Consider the following 27691-nt stretch of genomic DNA (forward strand, 5'->3'; position numbering starts at 1 on the left):
CAACCTAGAATACTTTTCCTCTAAAACACTCACCATCAGACTCAAGATGATGACTGATATTCTCCCAAATTAGCCACTAGTACCATTAAGTTCCAATGTTTCAGCTAGTTAAGAGTATGGTGATGTATTTATTTTATACTTGTTGGTCAGTATCCAGTACTGTATCTGTGTGATGTCAATGTCCTGTAAAATAGTGTATCACGTCCAACATCATTGAACACACACACACTAAAAAAGGACACGTACACAGATCGATAGTTTCATATAAAACACAATTTGAGTATACTCTTCAGCACTGGTCAATAAAGCATACAGCAAGTGTGTGTAACAATGGTTAAATGACATCAAAATGACAGTCACATATGAGGACCTGTCCAATGTGAAGATTAGATTCCATGACTGCTTGTCCAGGCATCTGTATGACCATGACTGTTTCTTACTGTGGATCCAAAATATGTACTGTGTGTGGTCTCATGTTTCTGCTCCCCGGCTGTGTATGGCTGTGCTTGGAGGACCAGGCTGCGTCGGAGCTATCCCATCAGGCTGTGCTGGTGGGTCTGACAGAAGAGAAGAAGAAACTACATGAGCGGGCGCGTTCCAGCGGATCAGTTTCATGCAGTTAGTGACCAGCGTTGGTCACAGCCTTTAAAAAGTGGGTGGCATTATGGGGATAAAAATTGTCCGACTTGCACCTACATGTCAACTGCATAAACTTTATAAAATCCATGTGATCAAAGGCCATTGCTTGCATTGTGGAAGGCACTATAGTCAATTAAGGTGTTTTTGCTTGACCACGCGAATGTGACCAAAGCCGTGACTGAAACAGGAACCAACTTTGCTGAGATTTAAAAGACACAGTGGATACAAGTGAATGTGATATTTGAAACCTTTCTAACCAATGAATTGTACAAATGTTTTCAGTTCGTGAGTGTGTGATACAGGTGGTAGAGACAAGTTTATTTTGACCTTATTAAGAAAAACTTTAATAAAATAATGGCAGCTATGTTGATTTGGGGCTTGCTGTTGGAAAACCACAACAATGACCAACTTTTGGCTGTGGCAGATACACCTCCCCAACTTCAATCGTCAACTTCCGTCTGCAGTTGTCTGCATTACTAAATCAACATACAGTGCATTCGGAAAGTATTCAGACCCCTTCCCCACATTGTGTTGCGTTACAGCCTTTATTCTAAAATCGATTAAAACAAAATTTCTTCATCAAACAATACCCCATAATGACAAAGCAAAAACAGGTTTTTAGAAATTGTAGCATTTTTTTTTTACAAAAAAAACAGAAATACCTTATTTACATAAGTATTCCGAACCTTTGCTCTGAGACTCGAAATTGAACTCAGGTGCAATCTGTTTCCATTGACCACCCCTGAGATGTTTTTACAAATTGATTGAAGTTCACCTGTGGTAAATTGAATTGTTTGGACATGATTTGGAAAGGCATACAGCTGTCTATATAACGTCCTGACAGTTAACAGTGCATTTCAAAGCCATGAGGTTGAAGGAATTGTCCATTGAGCTCCGAGACAGGATTGTGTCGAGGCACATATCTGGGGAAGGGTACCAAAACATTTGTGCAGCATTGAATGTCACCAAGAACACACAGTGACCTCCATCATTCTTAACTGGAAGAAGTTTGAAACCACCAAGACTCTTCCAAGAGCTGGCCACCCAGCCAAACTGAGCAATCGGGGGAGAAGGGCCTTGGTCAGGGAGGTGACCAAGAACCCGATGGTCATTGACAGAGCTCCAGAGTTCCTCTGTGGAGATGGGAGAACCTTCCAGAAGGACAACAATCTCTGCAGCACTCCACCAATCAGGCCTTGATGGTAGTGGCCTTACGGAAGCAACTCCTCAGTAAAAGTCACATGACAGCCCGCTTGGAGTTTGCCCAAAGGCACCTAAAGGACTCTCAGACCATGAGAAACAAGATTCTCTGGTCTGATGAAACCAATATTGAACTCTGTCTGGAGGAAACCTGGCACCATCCCTACAGTGAAGCATGGTGGTGGCAGCATCATACGGTGGAGATGTTTTTCAGCGGCATAGACTGGGAGGTTGAACGGAGCAAAGTACAGAGAGATCCTTGATGAAAAACTGCTCCAGAGCACTCAGGACCTCAGACTGGGGTGAAGGTTCACCTTCCAACAGGACAACGACCCTAAGCACACAGCCAAGACAACGCAGGAGTGGCTTCAAGACAAGTCTCTGAATAGCCTTGAGTGGCCCAGCCAGAGCCCGGACTTGAACCCGATCGAACATCTCTGGAGAAACCTGAAAATAGCTGTGTAGCGACGCTCCCCATCCAACTTGACAGAGCTTGAAAGGATCTGCAGAGAAGAATGGGAGAAACTTCCCAAATACAGGTGTGCCAAGCTTGTAGCGTCATACCCAAGAAGACTCAAGGCTGTAATCACTGCCAAAGGTGCTTCAACAAAGTACTGAGTAAAGGGTCTGAATATTTTTTTTTACATTTGCAAAAATGTATAAAAACCTGTTTTTAACTTTGTCATAATGGGGTATTGTGTGTGTAGATTGAGGGAGGGAAAAAACAATTTAATAAATTTTAGAATATGGCTGTAACGTACCAAATTTAGAAAAAGTCAAGGGGTCTGAATACTTTCCGAATGCACTGTAAACAACCTCAATATGTTAAAATGATGGGTACATTTTTTGTGAACATTTTCTAGAGGTAAGGGGCAGTGTGGGGTGAGGGTACTCACACATGCCGTTGGGAGCTCCAGGGTGTCGAGGGGCCATGGTGAGAGAGTTTCCCCCAGTAGGCATCATCTGGCTGGGCATGGACTGGCCTAAAGAAGAGGTGAGAGATGGATATTACATATTTACCATGACATTCACACACACAACGTGTGTGTGTGTGTGTGTGTGTGTGTGTGTGTGTGTGTGTGTGTGTGTGTATACAGACCTGTGTGTTGTTGTGGAGTGTATGGTGCTTGCTGCTCTCTCTGCTGTAGAATCTTCATCTCTGCATGTTTCAGCTGCTCAGAGTGGAAACTCTGTCGCTCTGACAACAGCTGTTGACGCTGTTGCTCCAACTACACACACAGTGAGAGAGGGGCAGGGAAAGAGGGACACAGATAAACGTTACATTTATAAGGAACCATTATGAAATACCCAAATTAATGTTTAGTAGCTCCCCCAAACTAGATCCCAATTGGCTAGATGTAGATCTGTATACTCACAGCCTCTTTCTCTCGGTCCATGATGGTCTCCAGCTCCTCAAAGTGTCTGAGCTTGATCTCCAGCTTCTTCATCTGAGTCTCCACCAGCAGAGCCACCAGAGACTTGATCTTCCTCTCCTCTACCGCTGCTAGGTGCTAGAGAGAGGGCAAGAGAGAGAATTACTGTATCTATTTGCTGTACACAAAACATGTATTTCCATCAGACTGACCAGGTAAATCCAGGTGAAAGCAATGATCCCTTATTGATATCACTTGTTAAATACACTTCAAAAGTCAGTGTAGATGTTTTTATTTAACTAGGCAAGTCAGTTAAGAACAAATTCGTATTTACATGGACGACGCTGGGCCAATTGTGCGCCGCCCCAATCACGGCCTGTTGTGATACAGCCTGGATTCAAACCAGGGTGTCTGTAGTGACGCCTATAGCACTGAGATTCAGTGCCTTAGACCGCTACACCACTCAGGAGACAGGGTAAAGAATAATTTTTAAGCCTTGAGCCAATTGAGACCTGGATTGTGTATGTGTGCCATTCAGTGGGTGAATGGGCAAGACAAAATATTAAAGTGCCTTTGAACGGGGCATTGTAGTAGGTGCCAGGTGCACCGGTTTGTGTCAAGAACTGCAACACTGCTGGGTTTTTCACACTCAACAGTTTCCAATGTGTATTAAGAACGGTCCACCACACAATGGACATCCAACCAACTTGACAACTGTGGGAAGCATTGAAGTCAACATGTGCCAGCATCCCTGTGGATGCTTTGGACACCTTGTACAGTCCATGCCCCAACGAATTGATGCTGTTCTGAGGGCAAAAGAGAAGGTGTTCCTGTTGTTTGGGATACTCAGTGTGTGAGTTACCAAATAAGTTTCAACTTTCAAAAAAAATATGATCACATAAAAGGGGTGAGAGTGTGGTGTGGTTGATTGGCTAGGTCCTAAGTTATGGCTGTTGTGACAGGCCAGTAGAAAGAAAGAAATGGGGGATAGGCCAGTTTAATGGACATTAGACAGGGATTGGCTGATGGGTGGGGTAAGTGAGCAGTGATAGGGTGGTTTGAGGGTTGTGGGCGGGGCTTACCTTGGCCTTAGTAGCAGCGGCGCCTAGAGCAGCAGCTGCTGCCGTGGTAACTGTCCCATCTACCAACTCCAGCTCTGCTAGTCTCCTCCCTTCATCCCGCTCTACTTCCCTCCATCGTCCCGCAATCTCATCCTTCTCCCCTCGGTCTAAAAGAGAGAAGGAGATAATCTATAACTTACATCATCACACACCATCTTGTCTGTAAAAATATAAATTAGACACACACACACCTGTCTCGAGGTTCCCTCCGCTATCGCCGTCTCTCTCCTCTGTGACTGTCATTTCAGCATTCTCTCTCTTAACTCTTTCTCCCTCCACTGATCGCTCTCCTCCACTGGGCTCTAGAACCGTCTGTCTATCCGCCTGGAACACACACAATCATCACCCACTGACAATCAGATTCTCAGAAACACCAGAGTGTAAATTCCTGTCTCACTTCCTCTGACTCCACAGGTCACTTCCAGTCTCACCTGCAGAGGCTGCTGGGAGCCAGAGTCAGTCTCCATCTTCTCACCATCCATCACATCTACAGGGAAGGAGAGGGAGGGATAGAGTTTATTTAACAAGTCAGTTAAGAACAAATTCTCCTTTACAATGACGGCCTAGAGAGAGAAAGTGTGATGGAAGGATTCTCTGCTGCAGTGTTTGAGGGTTGAGGAGTGTGTGTAATATATTTACAGTACCAGTCAAAAGTTTGGACACACCTAATCATTCCAGGGTTTTTTCTTTATTTTTTACTATTTTCTACATTGCACAATACTAGTGAAGATATCAACACTACAAAATAACACATATGGAATCATGTAGTAACCAAAAATGTTTAAACAAATCAAAATACATTTGATATTCTTCAAAGTAGCCACCCTTTGCAAACGCTTGGCATTCTCTCAACCAGCTTCATGAGGTAGTCACCCCAGAATGCATTTCAATTAACAGATGTGCCTTGTTAAAAGTTAATTTGTGGAATTTCTTTCCTTCTTAATGCATTTGAGCCAATCAGTTGTGTTGTGACAAGGTAGGGGTGGTATACAGAAGCTAACCCTATTTGGGGAAAGACCAAGTCCATATTATGGCAAGAACAGCTCAAATAAGCAAAGAGAAACAACAGTCCATCATTACATTAAAACATGAAGGTCAGTCAATCCGGAAAATGTGTGCAGTCGCAAAAAACATCAAGCGCTATGATGAAACTGGCTCTCATGAGGACCGCCACAGGAAAGGAAGACCCAGAGTTACCTCTGCTGCAGAGGATATGTTCATTAGAGTTACCTACCTCAGAAAGTGCAGCCCAAATAAATGCTTCAGAATTCAAGTAACAGATACATCAACATCAACTGTTCAGAGGAGACTGTGTGAATCAGGCCTTCATGGTCAAATTGCTGCAATGAAAACCACTACTAAAGGACACCAATAAGAAGAGACTTGCTTGGGCCAAAAAACACAAGCAATGGACATTAGACCTGGTGGAAATCTGTCCTTTGGTCTGATGAGTCCAAATTTGAGATTTTTGGTTTTAACTGCCGGACTTTGTGAGACGCAGAGTAGGTGAACGGATGATCTCCGCATGTGTGGTTCCCACCGTAAAACATGGAGGTATGATGGTGTGGGGGTGCTTTGCTGGTGACACTGTCATTGATTTATTTAGAATTCAAGGCACACTTAAACAGCATGGCTACCACAGCATTCTGCGGTGACATGCCATCGGATCTGGTTTGCGCTTAGTGGGACTATCATTTGTTTTTCAACAGGACAATGACCCAACAAACCTCCAGGCTGTGTAAGGGTTATTTGACCAAGAAGGAGAGTGATGGAGTGCTGCATCAGATGACCTGGCCTCCACAATCACCCAACCTCAACCCAATTGAGATGGTTTGGGATGAGTTGGACTGCAGAGTGAAGGAAAAAACAGCCAATAAGTGCTCACCATATGTGGGAACTCCTTCAAGACGGTTGGAAAAGTGTACCAGGTGAAGCTGGTAGAGAGGATGCCAAGAGTGTGCAAAGCTGTCATCAAGGCAAAGGGTGGCTACTTTGAAGAATCTCAAATATAAAGTATATTTGATTTGTTTAACACTTTTTTGGTTACTACATGATTCCATGTGGGTTATTTCATAGTTTTGATGTCTTCACTATTATTCGACAATGTAGAAAATAGTCAAATAAAGAAAAACCCTTCAATGAGTTGGTGTGTCCAAACGTTTGACTGGTACTGTATATCTGCCGTGTTTCAGACTCCTACCTGCCTTCTCAGCCTCATTGAGTGCAGGGAACTCCAGAACCTTGTCAGCTTCCTCACGCACACGACAAAACTCCTCTACAGAGAGACAGAGACAGGGTTAACACAAACACTCGCTCTCTCACACATGCACCCACACACACACGTACCCAGAGCAGCCTTGGCAGCGGCGGAGGCAACTCGGGGATCAACCACGGACGCCAAGAACGCCACGGTGCTCATCACCGGATTCTCTGATTGGCTGAAAGGAACGGGCTGGTAGGCCAATGGGCCAAGAGAGGAGGCGGAGTCCTCCAGATAAGGGTCTTCTATTGGCAGGCGCAGGAAGTGGAGGATGCACTCATCCTGGGTACGAGACCCCACGTGTTCTGACACCTTGTTCCAGTCGTCTCTATAGACCTCTAACGCCTGGGATAGAGGGGGAGAGAGAGAAGAGAGATAGGGGGCAGGGGAAGAAGAGAAAGAGGAGGATAATAAGAGAGATAGTCGATCTTCTTTTTCAGAAAAGGTCTTACTGCTGTTGCGTATTGATCACCATAGATTTTTCCTATTTTCGAGCCATCTAGATTCAGATAAATGTTTTATCCAAGTTATCATTAGTTGCGATTGTGTGACCCAGTACTACCACGTAAAGTTTGGTAACCCTAGGCCACCTGATTCCTTGGCAGTTGGAGTGTTTTGTACCTCACCCTCTGTTTTTTACATTGCCAAAGAAACATTAAAATTAGACGGTCTAATTGTTGAAAAATTGATTCTGGGACCAGAATAGGTAGTGTCTGAAATGGGAAAATATCTGTCTGATATGACAGTGTTGTAGTACTCGAGTCCAGGAGTCAGACTTGACCCGGAATCAAGGCACAATTTTCAAGACTCGACGAGTGATGACTCCGATTAGTGACTTGACTACATCACTGAGTAGAGGGAAGATAAACTGAGAGATGATTGGCTCACCTCCAACAGTAGGAGGGTCTCCTGTTCTGTCCAATCCCTCCCTGAACTGGTTCCTTTACTCTTGGGGTGTTTCCTGGCATACAGGTCTGTTCTGAGGCCAAAGTTCTGAGAGTCTGAGGGCTTCTCTACACTTCTCTCAGGGAAGAATAACATCTGCTGGGAGGACGACACCTGGAGGGGGAGAGATAGAGATGGATGGAGGAGGAGAGAGCGAGATGGATGGATGGAGAGAGCGAGATGGATGGATGGAGAGAGCGAGATGGATGGACGGAGGGGGAGAGCGAGAGAGATGGACGGAGGGGGAGAGCGAGAGAGCTGACGGAAGAGCGAGAGAGATGGACGGAGGGGGAGAGCGGAGAGAGATGGACGGAGGGGGAGAAGCGAGAGAGATGGACGGAGAGCGAGAGAGATGGAGCGGAGGGGGAAGAGCGAGAAGAGATGGACGGAGAGCGAGAGAGATGGACGGAGAGCGAGAGAGATGGACGGAGAGCGAGAGAGATGGACGGAGGGGGGAGAGCGAGAGAGATGGACGAGGGGGGAGACGAGAGAGATGGACGGAGGGGGAGAGCGAGAGAGATGGACGGAGGGGAGAGGCGAGAGAGATGGACGAGGGGGAGAGCGAGAAGAGATGGACGGAGGGGGAGAGCGAGGAGAGATGGACGGAGGGGGAGAGCGAGAGAGATGGACGGAGGGGGAGAGAAGCGAGAGAGATGGATGGAGGGGGAGAGCGAGAGATGGATGGAGGGGGAAAGATTTGAGAGGATCAAAACAAGCATACAGGCTGTCAATTTGTACCTCAATAATTTCACTGTTAGTGTTCGATTATATATAAAAACTTTAAATGTTTTTCTTTTTATCTTTACTTAACTAGGCAAGTCAGTTAAGAACAAATTCTTATTTACAATGACGGCCTACCCCGGCCAATTGTGCGCTGCCCTATGGGACTCCCAATCACGGATGTGATACAGCCTGGATTCGAACCATGGACTGTAGTGACACCTCTTGCACAGAGATGCAGTGCCTTAGGACCACTTGGGAGCCAAAAAACATAAGTGTGTGTGTTACCTGTAGTGGTCTGTGCTGCAGCGGGGCCAGTCCTGAGGGTGTATCAGCCAGTGTGTTGAAGTGAGGGGTGGGAGGGGGTCCCATAGGGAGAGGTCTGCTTTCTGCATCCACCTGGTAGTTCACTAACCCCCACTGCTCCAACAACGCATGGACCCTACACACACAGTTACAATACACACAGTTACAATACACACAGTTACAATACACACAGTTACAATACACACACAGTAAGTGGTGGTTTAAACTTCATAGCACACCTCATGACGGCGCATACGTCTCCTGTCAGGTTCCGTCTGCAGGAGGTGGAGCTGAGGTACTCCTGGGGGTTCAGCCGGTACGAGTCAATCATGAAGTTACGATACGCCAGGTATCTACACACACACATTGTGTTCATTTATTAATTATGTCTCTGAAGGGGTACAATTATGTCTGAAGAAAACATCAGGGGTCCAAGCACTGAACCCTGAGCAACACCTGAAATTGTTACTCACATCTCTGGAGATTTGGACTTGTTCTGTCCGTTAAAGAACTCTGGAAGAGCTCGTTTCTCGATCTGGTGAATACTGGAACATATACACACAGTTTGGTTTAAAACAGACAACACTCATTTTGCATATATATGTGTGTGTCTGAGAGGGTGACGTGTGTGTACTCACCAGTTATAGTTGAACCAGGCGGTGTAGGACGGGACGATGATGTGGTGAGTTTGTTCTGTGATGTTGTCTTCTCCATCTGACAGACGCAGCCCCTCTCTGCCCTCCTCATCCTCCTGCACACACACACAATTGGTATATCTGTGTGTAGGGTACAGACACACTAAATTCCTCATCAAAATGAGATAATTCAATAAAATTCTAGCAGTTCTAAATTGTATTGTTACCCTTCCACCAGGAAGCAGAGAGTCATCCTCAATTTCATCTGAAGAAAAGAGTGGGACGAGTGGAGAATGAGTTATACAACTACACACACACGCACACACACGCACACACACGCCCTCTCCAACTCACCCAGGTCAGTCATCATCCCTCCTTTGACAGGAGTGTTCTCACTGTCCTTCTTTGGGTTCACTGCAGACAGAGAGACACAACAAGTAAACATCTGTCTGTGTGTGTGTCTGTGTGTGCCTCTGTGTGTGTGTGTGTGTACACGTGTACCATTCTTAGGCAGTATAATTTCTTCCATATTAGGGACAGGTGTTGGATCCTCCATATCTTTAGTCAGATCCTCCTCTACCTCTTCCTCTTCCTCCTTTGGCCCACGCCTCTTAAACCCACCACTAGGGAGAAAAGGCAGGGTTATAGAGAGAGGGCCAATGGGTAGAGAATAGGGGTTAAAAGGAACAAATATGAAAATTCCATCAAGATCGAGCTAGGGGTGGAAGAAGAGACAGAAACCTCACCTCTTCTTTCCTCCTTTCTTTTTGCCATCGGAAGAGGGAGGAGAGGGGGAGCGTCTTCTCTTCTTCACTGGAGTAAACTTACGGTCCTGATGGAGGGAGGGGGGAGAGACAAGTGATGATAGACATAGCAACTAAGAAAGTGCTCACACAGGCCTGTTAAAAAAAAGACAGAGGGAGAGCAACACAAACACCAGAGCCACAGGATCTCACACATACACACACACCTGTTGGTCTGTGACATGGACTCTCCGGCGGAGGATGAGAGGAACGTTTCTGTCATCTACCAGGTAGTCTTCTTCGTTCATCCACTCATTATACACCTCTGTATCCAACACCCAGCCTGCGTGCACCTGTACACACACACACGTATTCATCACTTGTGAGAAATAGTCATAGAACTCTGTGTGTGTGTGTGTGTGTGTGTGTGTGTGTGTGTGTTACCCTCCAAGGTCTGTGTGTGTGTGGAGGTTCCTGCACCTCTCCCTCTACGTCACTGGAGGACAGCCAGCTATCGTAGCTACAGGAAACAAACAGTCATACACATGATTATGGAGGGTGGTGTGTGTGTTAGGGTTGAAAATGTTTCCGGTATTTTACAAATGTTCCATCCTGAGAATAAATCACTTTTCTCACATGTAACCCAGTATTTTCCACCAAAACCGGAAGTGTCATTCAAAAGCATTATAAGGCATATAAATAGGTATATGTCTGGATTTGATTTGTATTTTTTAGGGATCCCCATTAGCTGTTGCCATGCACACAGCAGCTACTCTTCCTGGGGGCCAAACACATTAAGGCACTTACATTACATTACATCATATAACATTATTACACCACTACATATCCACAATACAAAATGTTCAATACCACCATACAACAATATCACAATGTGTGCATATGCATGCGTCTGTACCTTTGCGTGTGTCTCTTCACAGTCCCTATTGTTCCATAAGGTGTATTTTTACCTGTTTTTAAAATCTGATTCTACTGTTTGCATCAGTTACCTGATGTGGAATAGAGTTCCATGTAGTCATGGCTCTATGTAATACTGTGCGCCTCCCATAGTTTGTTCTGGACTTGGGGACTGTGAAGAGATGTGTGGCATGTCTTGTGGGGTATGCATGGCTGCCCTGTTCTGAGCCAACTGCAATTTTCCTGCCAAGATCCTCTTTGTGGCACCTGACCAAGACTACTGAACAGTAGGCCAGGTGCGACAACACTAGGGCTTGTAGAACCTGCCTTGTTGATAGTGTTGTTAAGAATGCAGAGTAGCGCTTTATTATGTACAGACTTCTCCCCATCTTAGCTAATGTTGTATCTATGTTTTGACCATGACAGTTCACAATCCAGAGTTAGAGCTTTGATAGGAAATTCAAGCCTGATGCTACCTGAGCCATACATGAAATACATTTTATGAGCCATATATTAAAAGGCATTTAATGACCCTAAGCCCACATGATTGTGCCATTATCCAATACATCGATGATATAAGCTACTGCACATTACGCACAACAGAAAAATAAAAAGCCTATAGATGTACCTAGCTATATGCTCTCTTGGGTAAATAAGTGAAACTAGCTCCAGTAGGCTAATCTTTTTGACTGTGGACTGTATTATATGGACTGGAATTACGCACATCGTTCAAACCATGATAAAGCAGGGAGAGAACATGCGATTCTGGTGCAGCACATGCGGCCTACGAAGTTACAAGTATAGGCTAGCGAATTTGATTTTAATATTTGTATAATTAGTAGGCTGACGCATATATACCTTTGATAACATTTCCCCGTGTTATTAGCCTTCCTCCTCTTTCTCTCTCTATTGTTGCTTCATTCCTTCCTCCATTTCAACAGTTAAATGAAATAAGTTTGGTTGTCCTCATCATCATTCTAATGACATACTTGAATAATATAGGACTAGAATTAGATGCAGAAGGCTTTCACTTCTCTTCTGGAAGATGGAATGGTTGTGTCTGAATAAATAACTGCTACAGCCAACCAGCATAGCGATTTGCTCTTCTTTCAAACTACCAGTGAGTTCTATTGGCTGCTGTATAAAACATTCAGCAAACAAGAGCTTGCATCCCTCTTCAAATAGTCTATTGGTATAAGAAATTATGTCCAGCAAGGTATTGTAGGTAGCTTTTCCTGCATGGGATTCCAAGAGCTGAGTTTTTTTCAGGAGCGAGGCCAGCGGAGCACAGGTGCGTGCGTATTGCGCAAGAGACAGAGGCTATAAGTTAGAAGCTTATTATGCATAACCAATCATTAATTAGCTAAATATAAGGCTAATACTGCATTGAATATATAACCTGAAAGAGGTAGTCTAGGACATCTATATATATAGAGCTATATATCAATCTAGAACAGGATGATCTATTTTGGATGCAATTTGATTGGAGTTGAGAGAGAAAGAGTGCTCGCGCGTGCATTGATTTAGAGCAACGATATTCGAGTGATAGGCTGTTTTAAAACTCTGCAGCTGCAATTAAATTATAATCTTTACAATTAAAATATAAGGTTGCCCCCGAAAGCCATGCTTTTCATATAAATAAATTATAATTTACCGGTTTCTCACAGTTATTTAACCCCGGAAAAGGGAGTGGTATTGGAGGTAAATCTCAGTAACCGGGTTCCCACCATTCAACCCTAGTGTGTGTGTGTGTGTTACCTGTCAGGGTGCCTGCCCCAGTGCACCAACACATAGTTGTCCTTCCGCATGACAGGGCGCACCCACTCCCAATCTGGAAATAAGGACACACAAACGGTCAAAACCTAAGAACAGAACTCACAAAAATACTTAAAAATTTGAATTTGGGTCAAAGCTGCCAACAGGCTATGACCCACAAAGATCCTATTAAATGAGTTACAATATGCCATTCTATGCGATGACCCCACACACACACTGACCTTGGTCTGTGACAGCTGGACGGGGGTAGATGTGGTGAGAGGCTTGGGTTCTGTCCTCAGTCAACGAACCCTGAGACAGACAAAGAACTACATTACCCATCAGCTGAGACAAAGAACTACATTGCCCATCAGCTGAGACAGAACTACGTTTCCCAACAGAGATAACAGCCCAAGAGAGAAAACAACAGCACCCATGGCAAAATTACAAAAATCTTCCTTCCTCCCCCTGCATCTTCCCTTCTTGCTATCTTCCCTTCTTGCTGTCCTCCCTCCCTCCCCCCCTCCCTCCCTCCCTCCCTCACCTGGTGTTTGGCGACGATGTCAGCCAGTCTGCTGTTCAGGTTCTGATCCACCTCCTGGTCCACATACACGACGGGCCTCGACAGACAGCTATTCTGGACCAGGGTCTTCTCTAGAGTAGTAAACATCTCTACGTTACGGTCCGTCCTGGAGGAGTTCTGTAGGTCAAACCTTCTCCTGGGGGAGAAAGAGTACCCATGCATGTTACCAAGCAGGCCCCGAAACAGGACGTTGCCAAAGGTGTCACTCACCAGCTCTGTCAGAGGGAGGAGATAGGAGACAGGGGATGGGGGCTAGGAGGTAAGTGATAGGGGATAAGATCTGTCACTCACCAGCCCTGATCAGTCTTGAACTTGTAGGCAGAGCCAAGGATGTGGCAAAGCCCGCCTCCTGGGCGCAGGTCCAGGAAGCACCGAGACTAGAGAGGAACACACACACAAAAATACCAATAATGGCGGCGGAGGAGATGGCTGCTGTTTTACGGGCTCCTAACCATGTGTTCTATTTTGTGTGTTTTTTTAACGTTATTTGTAACTTATTTTGTACATAATGTTTCTGCCAGTCTCTCATGACCGAAAATAGCTTCTGTATATCAGAACAGTGATTACTCACCTCGTACTGGACAAATATTTTTTCTTTAACGAGTCGGACGCGAAGGATTTACTCCAGATACCCGACATGGCCCAAATCCCCGCCATTCGTGTGAAGAGAAGACGCAGATACAGGGGACGCAGGTCCGGGTGCCTTGTGAGAATTTGTCGGCGAGTGAGTAACCCTCCTCTACCATCTGTCCTATTGGCCAACGTGTAATAATTGGAGACTAAACTGAAGGAGCTCGGGTTCAAGACTATCCTACCAACGGGACAATAAAAACTGTAATTTCTTATGTTTCACCGAGTAGTGGCTGTATGATGACATGGACAACATACAGCTGGCTGAGTTTTCCATGTATCGGCAAGACAGAACAGCTGCCTCCGGTAAGACAAGGGGTGGCGGTCTGCGTCCATTTGTAAATAACAGCTGGTGCACAAAATCTAATATCAAGGAAGCTTCTAGGTTTTGTCCGCCTGAGGTAGAGTATCTCATGATAAGCTGTAGACCACACTATTTACCAAGAGAGTTTTCATCTGTATTTTTCGTAGCTGTCTATTTACCACCACAAACCAATGCTGGCACTAAGACCGCACTCAACGAGCTGTATAAAGCCATAAGCAAACAATATAATGCTCATCCAGAGGCAGTACTCCTAGTGGCCGGGGACTTTAATGCAGGGAAACTTACATCTGTTTGACCTCATTTCTACCAGCATGTTACATGTGCAACAAGATTTTTTATTTATTTTTTACTCTAGACCACCTATACTCCACATACAAAGACGCGTACAAAGCTCTCCCCCGCCCTCCAATTGGCAAATCTGACCATAATTCTATCTTCCTGATTCAAAGCAAAAATTAAAGCAGGAAGCACCAGTGACACGCTCAATACGGAAGTGGTCAGATGACGCAGATGCTAAGCTACAGGACTGTTTTGCTAGCACAGACTGGAATATGTTAATCCGATGGCATTGAGTAGTATACCACATCAGTCACCAGCTTAATCAATAAGTGCATCGATAATGTTGTCCCCACAAGGACCGTACGTACATACTAGAGGTCGACCGATTATGATTTTTCAACACCAGTACCGATTATTGGAGGACCAAAAAAAAGCCAATACTGATTAATATCGGCAGATTTTTATCTATCTATCTATATATAAACATCTGCCGATTAATCGGTATCTGCTTTATTTATTTATATATATATAAAAAATAATGACAATTACAACAATACTGAATGAACAATGAACACTTATTTTAACTTAATATAATACATAAATAAAATCAATTTAGTCTCAAATACATAATGAAACATGTTCAATTTGGATTAAATAATGCAAAAACACAGTGTTGGAGAAGAAAAGTAAAAGTGCAATATGTGCCATGTAAAAAAGCTAACGTTTAAGTTCTTGCTCAGAACATGAGAACATATGAAAGCTGGTGGTTCCTTTTAACATGAGACTTCAATATTCCCAGTTAAGAAGTTTTAGGTTGTAGTTATTATAGGAATTATGACGCGTCGACTATTTCTCTCTATACCATTTGTATTTCATATACCTTTGACTATTGGATGTTCTAATAGGTACTTTAGTATTGCCAGCCTAATCTCGGGAGTTCATAAGCTTGAACAATAAACAGCACAGTGAATCAAGCACTGCTAAAAGCTGCTGGCAAACGCAGTAAAGTGCTGTTTGAATGAATCCTTACGAGCCTGCTGCTGCCTACCACCGCTCAGTCAGACAGCTCTATCAAATCATAGACTTAATTATAATAAACACACAGAAATTCAAGCCTTTGGTCATTAATATGGTCAAATCCGGAAACTATAATTTCGAAAAAACAAAACGCTTATTCTTTCCGATAAAATACGGAACGGTTCCGTATTTCACTGACGGGTGGCAACCCAAAGACTAAATACTGCTGTTACATTGCACAACCTTCAATGTTATGTCATAATTATGTAAAATTCTGGCAAACTAATTACGGTCTTTGTTAGGAAGAAATGGTCTTCACACAGTTGGCAACGAGCCAAGCGGCCAAAACTGCTGCATTTACCCTGACTCTGCTTGCACTGAATGCAAGAGAGAAGTGACACAATTTCCCTAGTTAAAAGAAATGCATGTTAGCAGGCAATATTAACTAAATATGCAGGTTTCAAATATATATACTTCTGTGTATTGATTAAGGCATTGATGTTTATGGTTAGGTACATTTGTGCAACGATTGTGCTTTTGTTAAATCACCCGTTTGGCGAAGTTGAAGTAGACTGTGATTCGATGATAAATTAACAAGCACCGCTTTGATTATATGCAACACATGACAAGCTAGTTAACTTCTTATGGCTGGGGGCAGTATTGAGTAGCTTGGATCCAATATAGATTTGGATGGAAAACACTCCGTTTCTAAAACTGTTTGAATGATGTCTGTGAGTATAACAGAACTCATATGGCAGGCAAAAACCGGAGAAAAAAATCCAACCAGGAAGTGGGAAATCTGAGGTTTGTAGTTTTTCAACTCATCGCCTATCGAATATATAGTGGGATAGTGGTCATATTGCCCTTCCTAAGGCTTCCACTAGATGCCAACAGTCTTTAGAACCTTGTTTGATGCTTCTACTGTGAAGGAGGGGGGAAATGAGGGCTCTTTGAGTCAGGTTTCTGGCAGAGTGCCATGAGGTGACCATGCGTGAGAGTTAGACCTGCGTTCCATCGCATTTCTACAGACAAAGGAATTTTCCGGTTGGAACATTATTGAAGATTTGTTAAAAACATCCTAAAGATTGATTCTATACTTCGTTTGACATGTTTCTACGAACTGTAATATGACTTTTCGTCTGAACTTTCGCATGGACTTGCCCGCGCGTCGTGAGTTTGGATTGTGTACTGAACGCGCAAACAAAAAGGAGGTATTTGGACATAAATTATGGACTTTATGGAACAAATCAAACATTTATTGTGGAACTGGGATTCCTGGGAGTGCATTCTGATGACGATCATCAAAGGTAAGTGAATATTTATAATGCTATTTTGACATCTGTTGACTCCACAACATGGCGGATATCTTTATGGCTTGTTTGGGCTCTGAGCGCTGTACTCAGATTATAGCATGGTTTGCTTTTTCCGTAAAGTTATTTTTAAATCTGACACAGTGGTTGCATTAAGGAGAGGGTTATCTAAAGTTCCATGTGTAATACTTGTATCTTTTATCAATGTTTATTATGAGTATTTCTGTAAATTGATGTGGCTCTCTGCAAAAATCACCGGATGTTTTGGAGGCAAAACATTACTGAACATAACACGCCAATGTAAACTAAGATTTTTGGATATAAATATGAACTTTATCGAACAAAACATACATGTATTGTGTAACATGAAGTCCTATGAGTGTCATCTGATGAAGATCATCAAAGGTTAGAGATTAATTTGATCTCTATTTCTGCTTTTTGTGACTTCTCTCTTCAGCTAGAAAAATGGCTGTGTTTTTCTGTGAATAGGTGCTGACCTAACATAATGATATGTTGTGCTTTCGTCGTAAAGCCTTTTTGAAATCGGACACTGTGGTGGGATTAACAACAAGTTTATCTTTAAAATGGTGTAAAATACTTGTATGTCTTAGGAATTTTAATTATGATAATTCTGTTGTTTTGAATTTGGCGCCCTGCACTTTCACTGGCTGTTGTCATATCGATCCCAGCCATAAGAAGTTAACCTAGTAATATCATCAACCATGTGTAGTTCGTGCTTGTGAAGATTGATTGTTTTTATAAGATAAATGTAATGCTAGCTAGCAACTTAACTTGGCTCCTTGCAGCCACAAAGTCCTTTTGATGCTGCACTCACGTAACAGGTGGTCTGCCTGCCACGCAGCCTCCTCGTGGATTGCAATGTAATCAGCCATAATCGGCGTCCAAAAAGGCCGATTACCGACCGTTATGACAACTTGAAATCGGCCATGCCGATTAATCGGTCGACCTAGAGTACATACCCCAACCAGAAGCCATGGATTACAGGCAACATCCGCACCGAGATAACGGGGTAGAGCTGCCACTTCAAGGAGAAGTACTCTAACCCGGACGCTTATAAGAAATCCCGCTATGCCCTCAGACGAACCATCAAACAAGCAAAGCGTAAATACAGGACTAAGATTGAATCCTACTACACCGGCTCCGACGCTTGTCGGATGTGGCAGGGCTTGCAAACTATTACAGACTACAAACGGAAGCTCAGCCCCGAGCTGCCCAGTGACAAGCCTACCAGACGAGCTAAATGACTTCTATAGGCGCTTCGAGTCAAGCAACACTGAAGCATGCATGAGAGTACCAGCTGTTCCAGACGACTGTGTGATCACGCTCGCCATCGCCGATGTGAGCAAGACCTTTAAACAGATCAACATTCACAAGGCCGCAGGGCCAGACGGATTACCAGGACGTGCACTCCGAGCATGCGCTGACCAAGTGCTCGGCCCCCTACCGCAAGGCACAACAGAGGATAGTGCGTATGGCCCAGTACATCACTGGGGCCAAGATTCCTGCCATCCAGGACCTCTATACCAGGCGGTGTCAAAGGTAGGCCCTAAAAACTGCCAAAGGCTCCAGCCACCCTAGTCATAGACTGTTCTCTCTGCTACTGCACGGCAAGCGGTACCAGAGTGCCAAGTCTAGGTCCAGAAGGCTTCTGAACAGCTTCTACCCTTTAGCCATAAGACTGCTGAACAGATAATCAAATGGCTACCCGGACTATTTGCATTGACCCGCCCCCCCCTTTATGCTGCTGCTACTACTCGCTGTTTAATATCTATGCATAGTCAATTTACCCCTACCAACATGTACATATTACCTCAATTACCCCAACTAACCTGTACCCCAGCATATTGACTCGGTACCGGTACCCCCTGTATATAGTCTCGTTATTGTTGTTTTATTGTTGCTCTTTTATTTTTTTACTTTAGTTTAGGGCTTGTAAGTAAGCATTTCACGGTAAGGTGTGAGCAACAGCACCTGTTATATTCGGCGAATGTGACAAATAAAATAAGATTTGAAACCAACACATTGTTGGTTTCCGCTAGCTGGTAATTGCAGGCTTTTGGCTGCTTAAATAAATTAAAAGACAAATTAAAATCGTAGCTGGCCAAATTGTCCAGGGCTGCCTATCATACATCCCGATTTCACGCTTCAGCACCATTCTCTCACTCATTACACTCTGCCTTACATGCATGCGCCTGCTGCTGAAGAGAAAAAGAGCGCTAGAGGAGCCTTGGGCTACTGTTTATTGCGAGGATGTAGGCATTTTGCACTGAAGTAAAACGAAAGTTAGAGTGCATGCCTATAGTGAAAAGTCTACAAGGGGAATGTCCTCTGTATGGACAAGTTTTAATATTGTATTGGACAAAGATGAGAAGAACGTTGGCGTGGCCAAATGCAGGCGACTGTGCAACTAGCTATTCAGGTATGATGCAACTTTATTTTGTGTATTTTTTTTCATATTTATAATTATTTGTTTTATCATTATTGTATATCATTGTATGCCTATTTATTAATCTAAACCAGTTCTTTAAATAAGCAAAACGTGTTTTGATTGATTCTGTTGAGAAATTGTCACTGGCTAAATTAAGTCCGATCTGTCTTTTTAATTGTGTTCTCCGTATTTAGTTTAAGGTTCTAAGTAGGCCTGTTGTAAAATAAATATAATTAGCGTACTGCTGTCATTTGTTGGGTACGGTAGGCACTAGCCTTTCTTGGTAATTGCTGCAATATAGAGTAGCCTGTTCAAAAATGTGTGAAGTTTTAAACCAGTTCGCAAGTGTTTTGTTTCATTCTGTTCCAACTGTAATGTTGTGTTTGCCACAATATAATATCCTACTCGTATTTTCCCTATAAGCAATGGCTTGACTTACTTTTGATATGACGCGATCTTCCTGTCTGGGTTGGCACCACTTGGGTTGTGCCGTGGCAGAGATCTTTGTGGGCTATACTCGGCCTTGTCTCAAGATGGTAAGTTGGTGGTTGAAGATATCCCTCTAGTGGTGTGGGGGCTATGCTTTGGCAAAGTGGGTGGGGTTATATCCTGCCTGTTTGGCCCCGTCCGGGGGTATCGTCGGACAGGGCCACAGTGTCTCCCGACCCCTCCTGTCTCAGCCTCCAGTATTTATGCTGCAGTAGTTTATGTGTCGGGGGGCTAGGGTCAGGCTGTTATAGCTGGAGTATTTCTCCAATCTTATCCGGTGTCCTGTGTGAATTGAAGAATGCTTTCTCTAATTCTCTTGGAGGATCTGAGCCCTAGGACCATGCCTCAGGACTACCTGGCCTGATGACTCCTTGCTGTCCCCAGTCCACCTGGCCGTGCTGCTGCTCCAGTTTCAACTGTTCTGCCTGCGGCTATGGAACCCTGACCTGTTCACCGGACGTGCTATCTGTCCCAGACCTGCTGTTTTCAACTCTCTAGAGACAGCAGGAGCGGTAGAGATACACTGAATAATCGGCTATGAAAAGCCAACTGACATATACTCCTGATGGGCTGACCTGTTGCACCCTCGACAACCACTGTGATTATTATTATTTGACCCTGCTGGTCATCTATGAACATCTTGGCCATGTTCTGTTATAATCTCCACCCGGCACAGCCAGAAGAGGACTGGCCACCCCTCATAGCCTGGTTCCTCACTAGGTTTCTTCCTAGATTCTGGCCTTTCTAGGAAGTTTTTCCTAGCCACCGTGCTTCTACACCTGCATTGCTTGCTGTTTGGGGTTTTAGGCTGGGTTTCTGTACAGAACTTTGAGATATCAGCTGATGTAAGAAGGGCTTTATGAATACATTTGATATACAGTTGAAGTCGGAAGTTTACATACACTTAGGTTGGAGTCATTAAAACTCGTTTTTCAACCACTCCACAAATTTCTTGTTAACAAACTATAGTTTTGGCAAGTCGGTTAGAACATCTACTCTGTGCATGACACAAGTAGTTTTTCCAACAATTGTTTACAGACAGATTATTTCACTGTATCAAAAATCCATTGTGTCAGAAGTTTATATGCTAAGTTGACTGTGCCTTTAAACAGCTTGGGAAATTCCAGAAAATGATGTCATGGCTTTAGAAGCTTCTGATAAGCTAATTGACATCATTTGAGTCAATTGGAGGTGTACCTGTGGATGTATTTCAAGGCCTACCTTCAAACTCAGTTCCTCTTTGCTTGACATCATGGGAAAATCAGAAGAAATCAGCCAAGACCCCAGGAAAAAAAATTGTAGACCTCAAGTCTGGTTCATCCTTGGGAGCAATTTCCAAATTCCTGAAGGTACCACGTTCATCTGTACAAACAATAGTACGCAAGTATAAACACTATGGGACCAAGCAGCCCTCATACCGCTCAGGAAGGAGACATGTTCTGTCTCCTAGAGATGAACGTACTTTGGTGCGAAAAGTGGAAATCAATCCCAGAACAACAGCAAAGGACCTTGTGAAGATGCTGGAGGAAGCAGGTACAAAAGTATCTATATCCACAGTAAAACGAGTCCTATATCGACATAACCTGAAAGGCCGCTCAGCAAGGAAGAAGCCACTGCTCCAAAGCCGCCATAAAAAAGCCAGACTACGGTTTGCAACTGCACCTTTGGGGACAAAGAGCGTACTTTTTGGAGAAATGTCCTCTGGTCCGATGTAAAAAAAATAGAACTGTCGCAAATGGGTCTTCCAAATGGACAATGACCCCAAGCATACTTCCAAAGTAGTGGCAAAATGGCTTAAGGACAACAAAGTCAAGGTATTGGAGTGGCCATCACAAAGCCCTGACATCAATCCTATAGAAAATCTGTGGGCAGAACTGAAAAAGCATGTGGGAGCAAGGAGGCCTACAAACCTGACTCAGTTACACCAGCTTTCTCAGGAGGAATGGGCCAAAATTCACCCAACTTATTGTGGGAAGCTTGTGGAAGGCTAGCCGAAAAGTTTGACCCAAGTTAAACAATTTAAAGGCAATTCTACCAAATACTAATTGAGTGTATGTAAACTTCTGACCCACTGGGAATGTGATGAAAGAAATAAAAGCTGAAACTATTATTCTGACATTTCACATTCTTAAAATAAAGTGGTGATCTTAACTGACCAAAGACAGGGGATTTTTACTACGATTAAAAATGTCAGGAATTGTGAAAAACTGAGTTTAAATGTACTTGGCTAAGGTCTATGTAAACTTCCAACTTCAACTGTACCCTAATAACGTTTGGAATCTTTTGTGAAGGTTTGTGGTGTGTCTATTAGTCCATTATACTGCAGGCCTATGATATGAAGGTTGTACCCACTGGTGCTCCAACTGACTCCGACAGTTGAACTTGATGTGAGGAAGAATGTTTTAGCCTACCAGAGTCAGTCCTATAATCTAACAATATAATGATTCATAAAAATAAATACAAATATTTTAAAAAATGATTTAGCCTCCTTCTGTACACCTATATCTGTATAGCAGATGCAGTAGCCTATCTGACAAGGATAAAGAAATGCATTTTGGTGTCATAGCATGCCACCGGCATATGCCTCTCTCTCCCTCTCAAATCGCTGTGAGGTGGACAATTATTGTTTTAGCAAAGTAAAAACCAATAGGCTAAAGTTCTGCACACATCGAAACACAAGGAATATTTTTTTGATTTGTTATATTACAGGCTGTCTTTAAGGACACGTCAATATGGCCCATTTGGCCAATATCCCTTGTTTATTGATGGAAAATGTTATTGTTTGAAGAGGCAGCCTTGAAAATGTTCATCTTGTCTTTCGTGTCATAAATAATCCTTGGTTCCTGCCTGTGCTTGGTAAATATATGCGGGGGTGACATGAAGCCATCCTTAGGACCATCTGGCCGAACGCCCAGAATATGTTCTATAAGTTAAGATAGGATACGATGCCAGACACATGCAGGAACCAACCCTATGAACCATGCCTATGTAACTTGTCTGTTTAAGCAGTATATAACAGATCTAATGGGTCTGCCCCGAGGGAGCTCACTTCAGACCGGTACTTTATGCATCTAAGTTTTACTGTGACCTCTCCAGGTTGCTGTAAATAAAGAATGATTATTTTAAGATTGACTTCAGGTGTCCCTGGTGGTAATTTCCACAACACACACAATGCATATGTCCGGTAAATTAAAATCTTCCCGGTCACTTGTCCTTACAGAAGTGTGTTTGTATACTCACAGGTAGTTTGGTGTGTGTGCGGATTTCGGCCCGTCTGCCGAACACTTCCTCCTGGAACTGAAGCAGCTGAAGGGCGAGGGAGGCTAGAGCCTGGCAGGATGGAGAGTCTGCCTGCACATACTTCGCACACAAACACACCATCAGTAATGCAGAAGGACATGCCTAACAGTAGAACATCTGGTATAGCTTGAGCATCTTGCTACATCGTACAGTCCACAGCAGTCACTACTCTAGGAAATACGGAGCACAAAACAAGCTATATAGTGTTTTAACTGAGTAGAAGGTAGCAGCTGAAAACATACATACGTAGTTACCTAGCAAGCTAGTTTACAATGTTACTGTTTGCAGATTATAAACAGTTGCTATTGTACAGGGGTGGGGTCAATTCAGGAAGTACACTGGAATTCGAATTTGGTTTACTTTCTGAATTGAAATTGATCGCAACGCTGCTATTGTAACGCAGTTAGCTAGCTAACGTTAGCTGCTAGCTTACTTGCTTGCAATCTTGCTAGTTAGTTAGTAGTAGCTTCCAACCTCGGGCAGTTAGTTAGCTAGCTAAGGCATGCAGCAAATGTATTTAATAACTTACTTTAGTTAGCTAGTTAAGTAGCGATAAATTGCTAAGCTAGCTAGCTAGCAGTATTCTTCATGTCAACAATAGTTAGCCGCTATGCTAACTAGCCCATGGTTACCAATGTAAATAGTTAGCCGCTACGCTAGTGTTAGCTCACGCACCTTTTTGTAGTGCTTCCCGATCCACTGTCGCACCGTCTCGAGCTGAACCAGGGAGTCGTGGCTCTCCCAGTACCTCGCGGACGGACTCCCGTCTTTTTTCCGCTGTGCCATAGTGGTGTGTGGACTCTGGCTGGTCCCGGGAGTCCCGATGTTGGGTCCCCCAGACGTTGTCGCCATAATAACGGGTGGAAAACTAGCCCGCTCAAGAGCTGTTACAGCTGTAAATCAGCAGGGTTGCCAGGGGTAGCAAAAATGTCTTACACAATAACCACTTAAATCCCGCCCACAAGGCCTGAAAACTTGCCTAAAAAATATTTTTCGCAACAAGAGACGAGTTGCCACATTTATCCAATAAATGTCTCCATTATAACAATCTAAATACATTTACATTAAATGTAAATGTAAATACAACTGGTAAAATTGCTTTACCATGTTCTCTGCATTTTCTCCTTTGTTATTGGTTCATCACACCAAATTATTTAATCTGAGCTATTGATAGTGAATGGTTAAAACGGTAGTTTTTTTCTTCAGTTTGCTTTTTGGCTTATTTTATTCAATAAAACATGTAAATTCATGTGTGGCTAGATGCCCCAGTCATCCATCCCTTTGGAGCAATATGGAAAGGAAAGAGAGAGGAGATCCATCATCCATTAGGTCCAGTAGGCTACATTAAGATAGTTTTACTCTACTATAAATCAATCACTCACTAGAAAACTATTATAATTTGATATTCAGCTTTTGTTCAAGTCGGTCCGTTAGACTATGTTCACAGAAATTCCCAAATTATATTATGCTATAGAGACCTCTGATTATTGACTGTTAAGGGTTCATACACATTTTTGACAGATGGAATTCCATGACTTTAACCACATTTCCATGTCTATGTGGCCTATATGAAAAAGTCAGCATGAATGTGGAATTGACACTAGAAGGCTGCTGGTCTCTGATCCTATGTAATCCTACTATCTCCTGCCAAGACACTTAACCCCCCACAAAGTAAAATAACTGCACTGTTAGGCTACTGCATAAAATACATATGATCAACCCTCCATCTGGAGAGCTACTGGGTGCAGGCTTTTGATTCAGCCCTGAAACACACCCACGTCTGCCTATCTAGGTCATGTTGAGCAGCTGATGTTTGGGCTACAATGTGGTGTGTTAGAGCAGGGCTGAACAAAAGCCTGCACATACAGTAGCTCTCCTGGAGGATGGTTGGTCACCCTTAATATAAAATATCAACATTACAACCAAATACTTTCATGTCTTTATATAATTATTCCCTCATTCAATGAATCAGGGATAAAATGGATAAGGTAGGCTACTTCAGTTAAATAAAGGTTAAATAAAGGTACATTCAAAGTAATTAATTCAAAGTAAGGTAGCTAACTAAGACATGTTTATCTATAACCTTATAAGGCAAAAATATTAATGTTTTAGGGGAGATATATATGCACACCATGGAATCTATTTGTCAATTGGGCAATTTTTTAATGTAATTTGTGTCTGAATTACATAGCCTACTGTTTTTAATAGAGGGGAATCCCAGCTTTCAAATAACGTGTCCGATGTATTTCTCAACAGTGCCAGTGGAAAGGCGACAACGAGCCAATTACAATAATGCTTAGTCCTATAGCTAAAACGTTAACTAGCGAGATAGTTGTAGCATGGCTTATTATGTTTTGAATTAGCTATTTAGTTAGTCTATCATTATTTTATAGGCTACCTGCTGATGAAATCTCTCTCCTCCGTCAACTGCCCACTCGCAGTGGTACACACGCAGATGTTGCACAACACACACACACACACAGACGCCCTGAAGGGTAGGCCTAATTTTGATCATGGCTGATAAGTAGATAATATAATTAAAAAGGAAAACACAACAATACAATTCCATGATTTTTCCAGAATTTTCATGACCATAAGAACCATCCTGCGCATTATCAAACTCCACGCATACACCTGTTTCACAGACTAGTGTCAAATAAGATTGAACAAAGCGGATATGAATGCATTCTCCATTGCTATTCAATGCAGATCCGCCTTCACTGCATTTTGATCAAACTTTTTTTGCTGGTGTGTGTGAATCCAGGCCGGCGATAGTTCACTTTGTTTTACAACGGAGGCAGTATGCAATTCCCCAAAAATTGGAGGTGCCAGAATTGCGCCCTGGACAGCTCCGGCCCAAGTCAAGCGAAGCTCTCTAGTCTGACTTCAACTTTCTGGCCAATGCCAGCTAACCTGCTACATACAGGGCTCAATACTAACTTTTTTCATCACCATCCCAGAATCATCCAGAAGTGTAATGGAAATTGTCCCAAACTGAAGATGAACCATCCCAAATTCAAATATATATATATACATTTTTACTGTTTTCATATGGCAACATGGGTCTATTCTTGGACCTAGGTCATTCACATTGATTTAAAAGACTAATAAGAGTAGCCTACAACTGAAATAGATAAATGGGTCTGTCTGAGCCAGAAATTCACATGTAAAAAAATTGCCTCTAAAAGGCCAACATTTAAATCGTATATTTAAATCTATTTTGCCTAAATGTAGCCTACATAATAATTTGCCTACATGTAAAATTGTAGCCTGGGTTAAAGGCGCTGCTTGCTAATCTGACATCTGCCTTGGCTGTGCAGCATTTACGGTGATATGGCCTTTGCAGAAGTCAGGGCATTCATACCTCTTGCACTTCACAGAGCAGTGCAGAACTGTTGTGAAGGAAGTTGTCAAGGAAGTGAGTTTTTGTTTATACAGGACCTCCCGCCCTCACCTACCATCAACCAATCATATCAATGCAGAGCTATACAGAGCCCTCCACATTGTTAAAACATTTGAGAGGTGCATTGCGATGCAGTATCAATTTGGACTCTGAGTGCCTCTGGAGGTTCCGCAATTGCGTCACACCATCCATGTGACGCCTCCAACCACATTTTAGATTCAAGCATGAATTGGCTGGAAAAGGCACAGATGTCTGCATTGGCCATGCAGCATTTACGGTGATATGGCCTCTGCAGAAGTGAGGGCATTCATACCTCTTGCACTTCACAGAGCAGTGCAGAGTTGTTCTCAAGGAAGTGATTTTGTGTTTATACAAGACCTCCCACCCTCACCTACAGTCAACCAATCATGTCAATGTTGAGCTATACAGAGCCCTCAGCATTGTTACACAATTTGGGAGGTGCATGGCAAAGAGATTTTTGGATCAAGCATAAATGGGCTTTTAGGCTATATAAGCTATGTATATTTGTAGCCTGGTCTCATATACTAGACGTAACATAGTAAAAGTAAATCAGTGACACTCAAATTAGTGTGATATTGTTATGTTTGTTATGGTTACATAAGACAGATGGTTACTTAAGGCAAAAACTAAGGTCAGGGTGGATGGGTGGGCGAATAACACAAACACCTAGCAACCTAAAGGTTGTTAGTTTGAATCACATCAAGGACAACTTTAGCATATTAGCAACTTTTCAACTACTTACTACTTTTTACCTACTTTGCAACTACTTAGCATGTTAGCTAACCCTCCCCTAACCTTAACCCTTTTAGCTAACCCTTCCCCTAACCTTAACCCTTTTAGGTAACCCTTCCCCTAACCCTAACCTTAACCCTTTAACCTAACTCCAAAACTTAACCCTAACCTTAACCCCAACCCTTAGTGTAGCTAACGTTAGTTCCCCTGGGCGTCGAAGACGTGACTGTTGATTAAGGCAGCCCCCCCCCCCCCCCCCCACACCTCTCTGATTCAGAGGGATTGGGTTAAATGCGGAAGATACATTTCAGTTGAAGGCATTCAGTTGTACAACTGACTAGGTATCCCCCTTTCCTTTAGCCAGCTAGCTAACATTAACCACCTAGCCACCTAGCTAGAATTCATAACACATCATACGAAATGGGTGCTGAATATCCACAAAGTAATACATACCATACGAAAAGTACTCTGATTTACGGAAAGAATAATACGAAATGCTCTGATACCTTGTTGCAGCTGCGCACCTCACATGTCACCCACC

General features: G+C 43.2%; 1 protein-coding gene across 1 annotated transcript; it reads right to left on the bottom strand.

Annotated features, from left to right (window-relative positions):
- Nucleotides 1-253: 253 nt before the first annotated feature.
- On the bottom strand, nt 254-23906 carry smarcc1b (SWI/SNF related BAF chromatin remodeling complex subunit C1b). Its single transcript, XM_024136099.2, has 26 exons — nt 23670-23906; nt 22935-23054; nt 13487-13572; nt 13157-13331; nt 12855-12924; nt 12616-12688; nt 10387-10462; nt 10170-10295; nt 9946-10031; nt 9701-9822; nt 9554-9613; nt 9427-9464; nt 9203-9315; nt 9038-9109; nt 8804-8917; nt 8547-8700; nt 7482-7652; nt 6680-6938; nt 6534-6608; nt 4765-4820; nt 4525-4657; nt 4295-4440; nt 3216-3350; nt 2939-3068; nt 2736-2822; nt 254-557 (listed from the first exon to the last, which is right to left on the bottom strand). Exons 1-26 carry the CDS (start codon nt 23844-23846, stop codon nt 472-474), a joined length of 2940 nt encoding a protein of 979 aa, XP_023991867.1. The 5' UTR covers nt 23847-23906; the 3' UTR covers nt 254-471.
- Nucleotides 23907-27691: the final 3785 nt, after the last annotated feature.

This window comes from Salvelinus sp. IW2-2015, unplaced genomic scaffold, assembly GCF_002910315.2.
Source record: "Salvelinus sp. IW2-2015 unplaced genomic scaffold, ASM291031v2 Un_scaffold778, whole genome shotgun sequence".
NCBI lineage: Eukaryota > Metazoa > Chordata > Actinopteri > Salmoniformes > Salmonidae > Salvelinus > Salvelinus sp. IW2-2015.

Excerpts from the sequence above, each read along its gene's own strand:
- smarcc1b (XM_024136099.2), bottom strand. The coding sequence starts at position 23,846 with ATGGCGACAACGTCTGGGGGACCCAACATCGGGACTCCCGGGACCAGC. Across the intron at positions 10,463-12,615 it reads TGGGGCAGGCACCCTGACAG|CTACGATAGCTGGCTGTCCT; the intron begins GTAACACACACA and ends TGTTTCCTGTAG. Across the intron at positions 9,465-9,553 it reads AGGGATGATGACTGACCTGG|ATGAAATTGAGGATGACTCT; the intron begins GTGAGTTGGAGA and ends TCTTTTCTTCAG.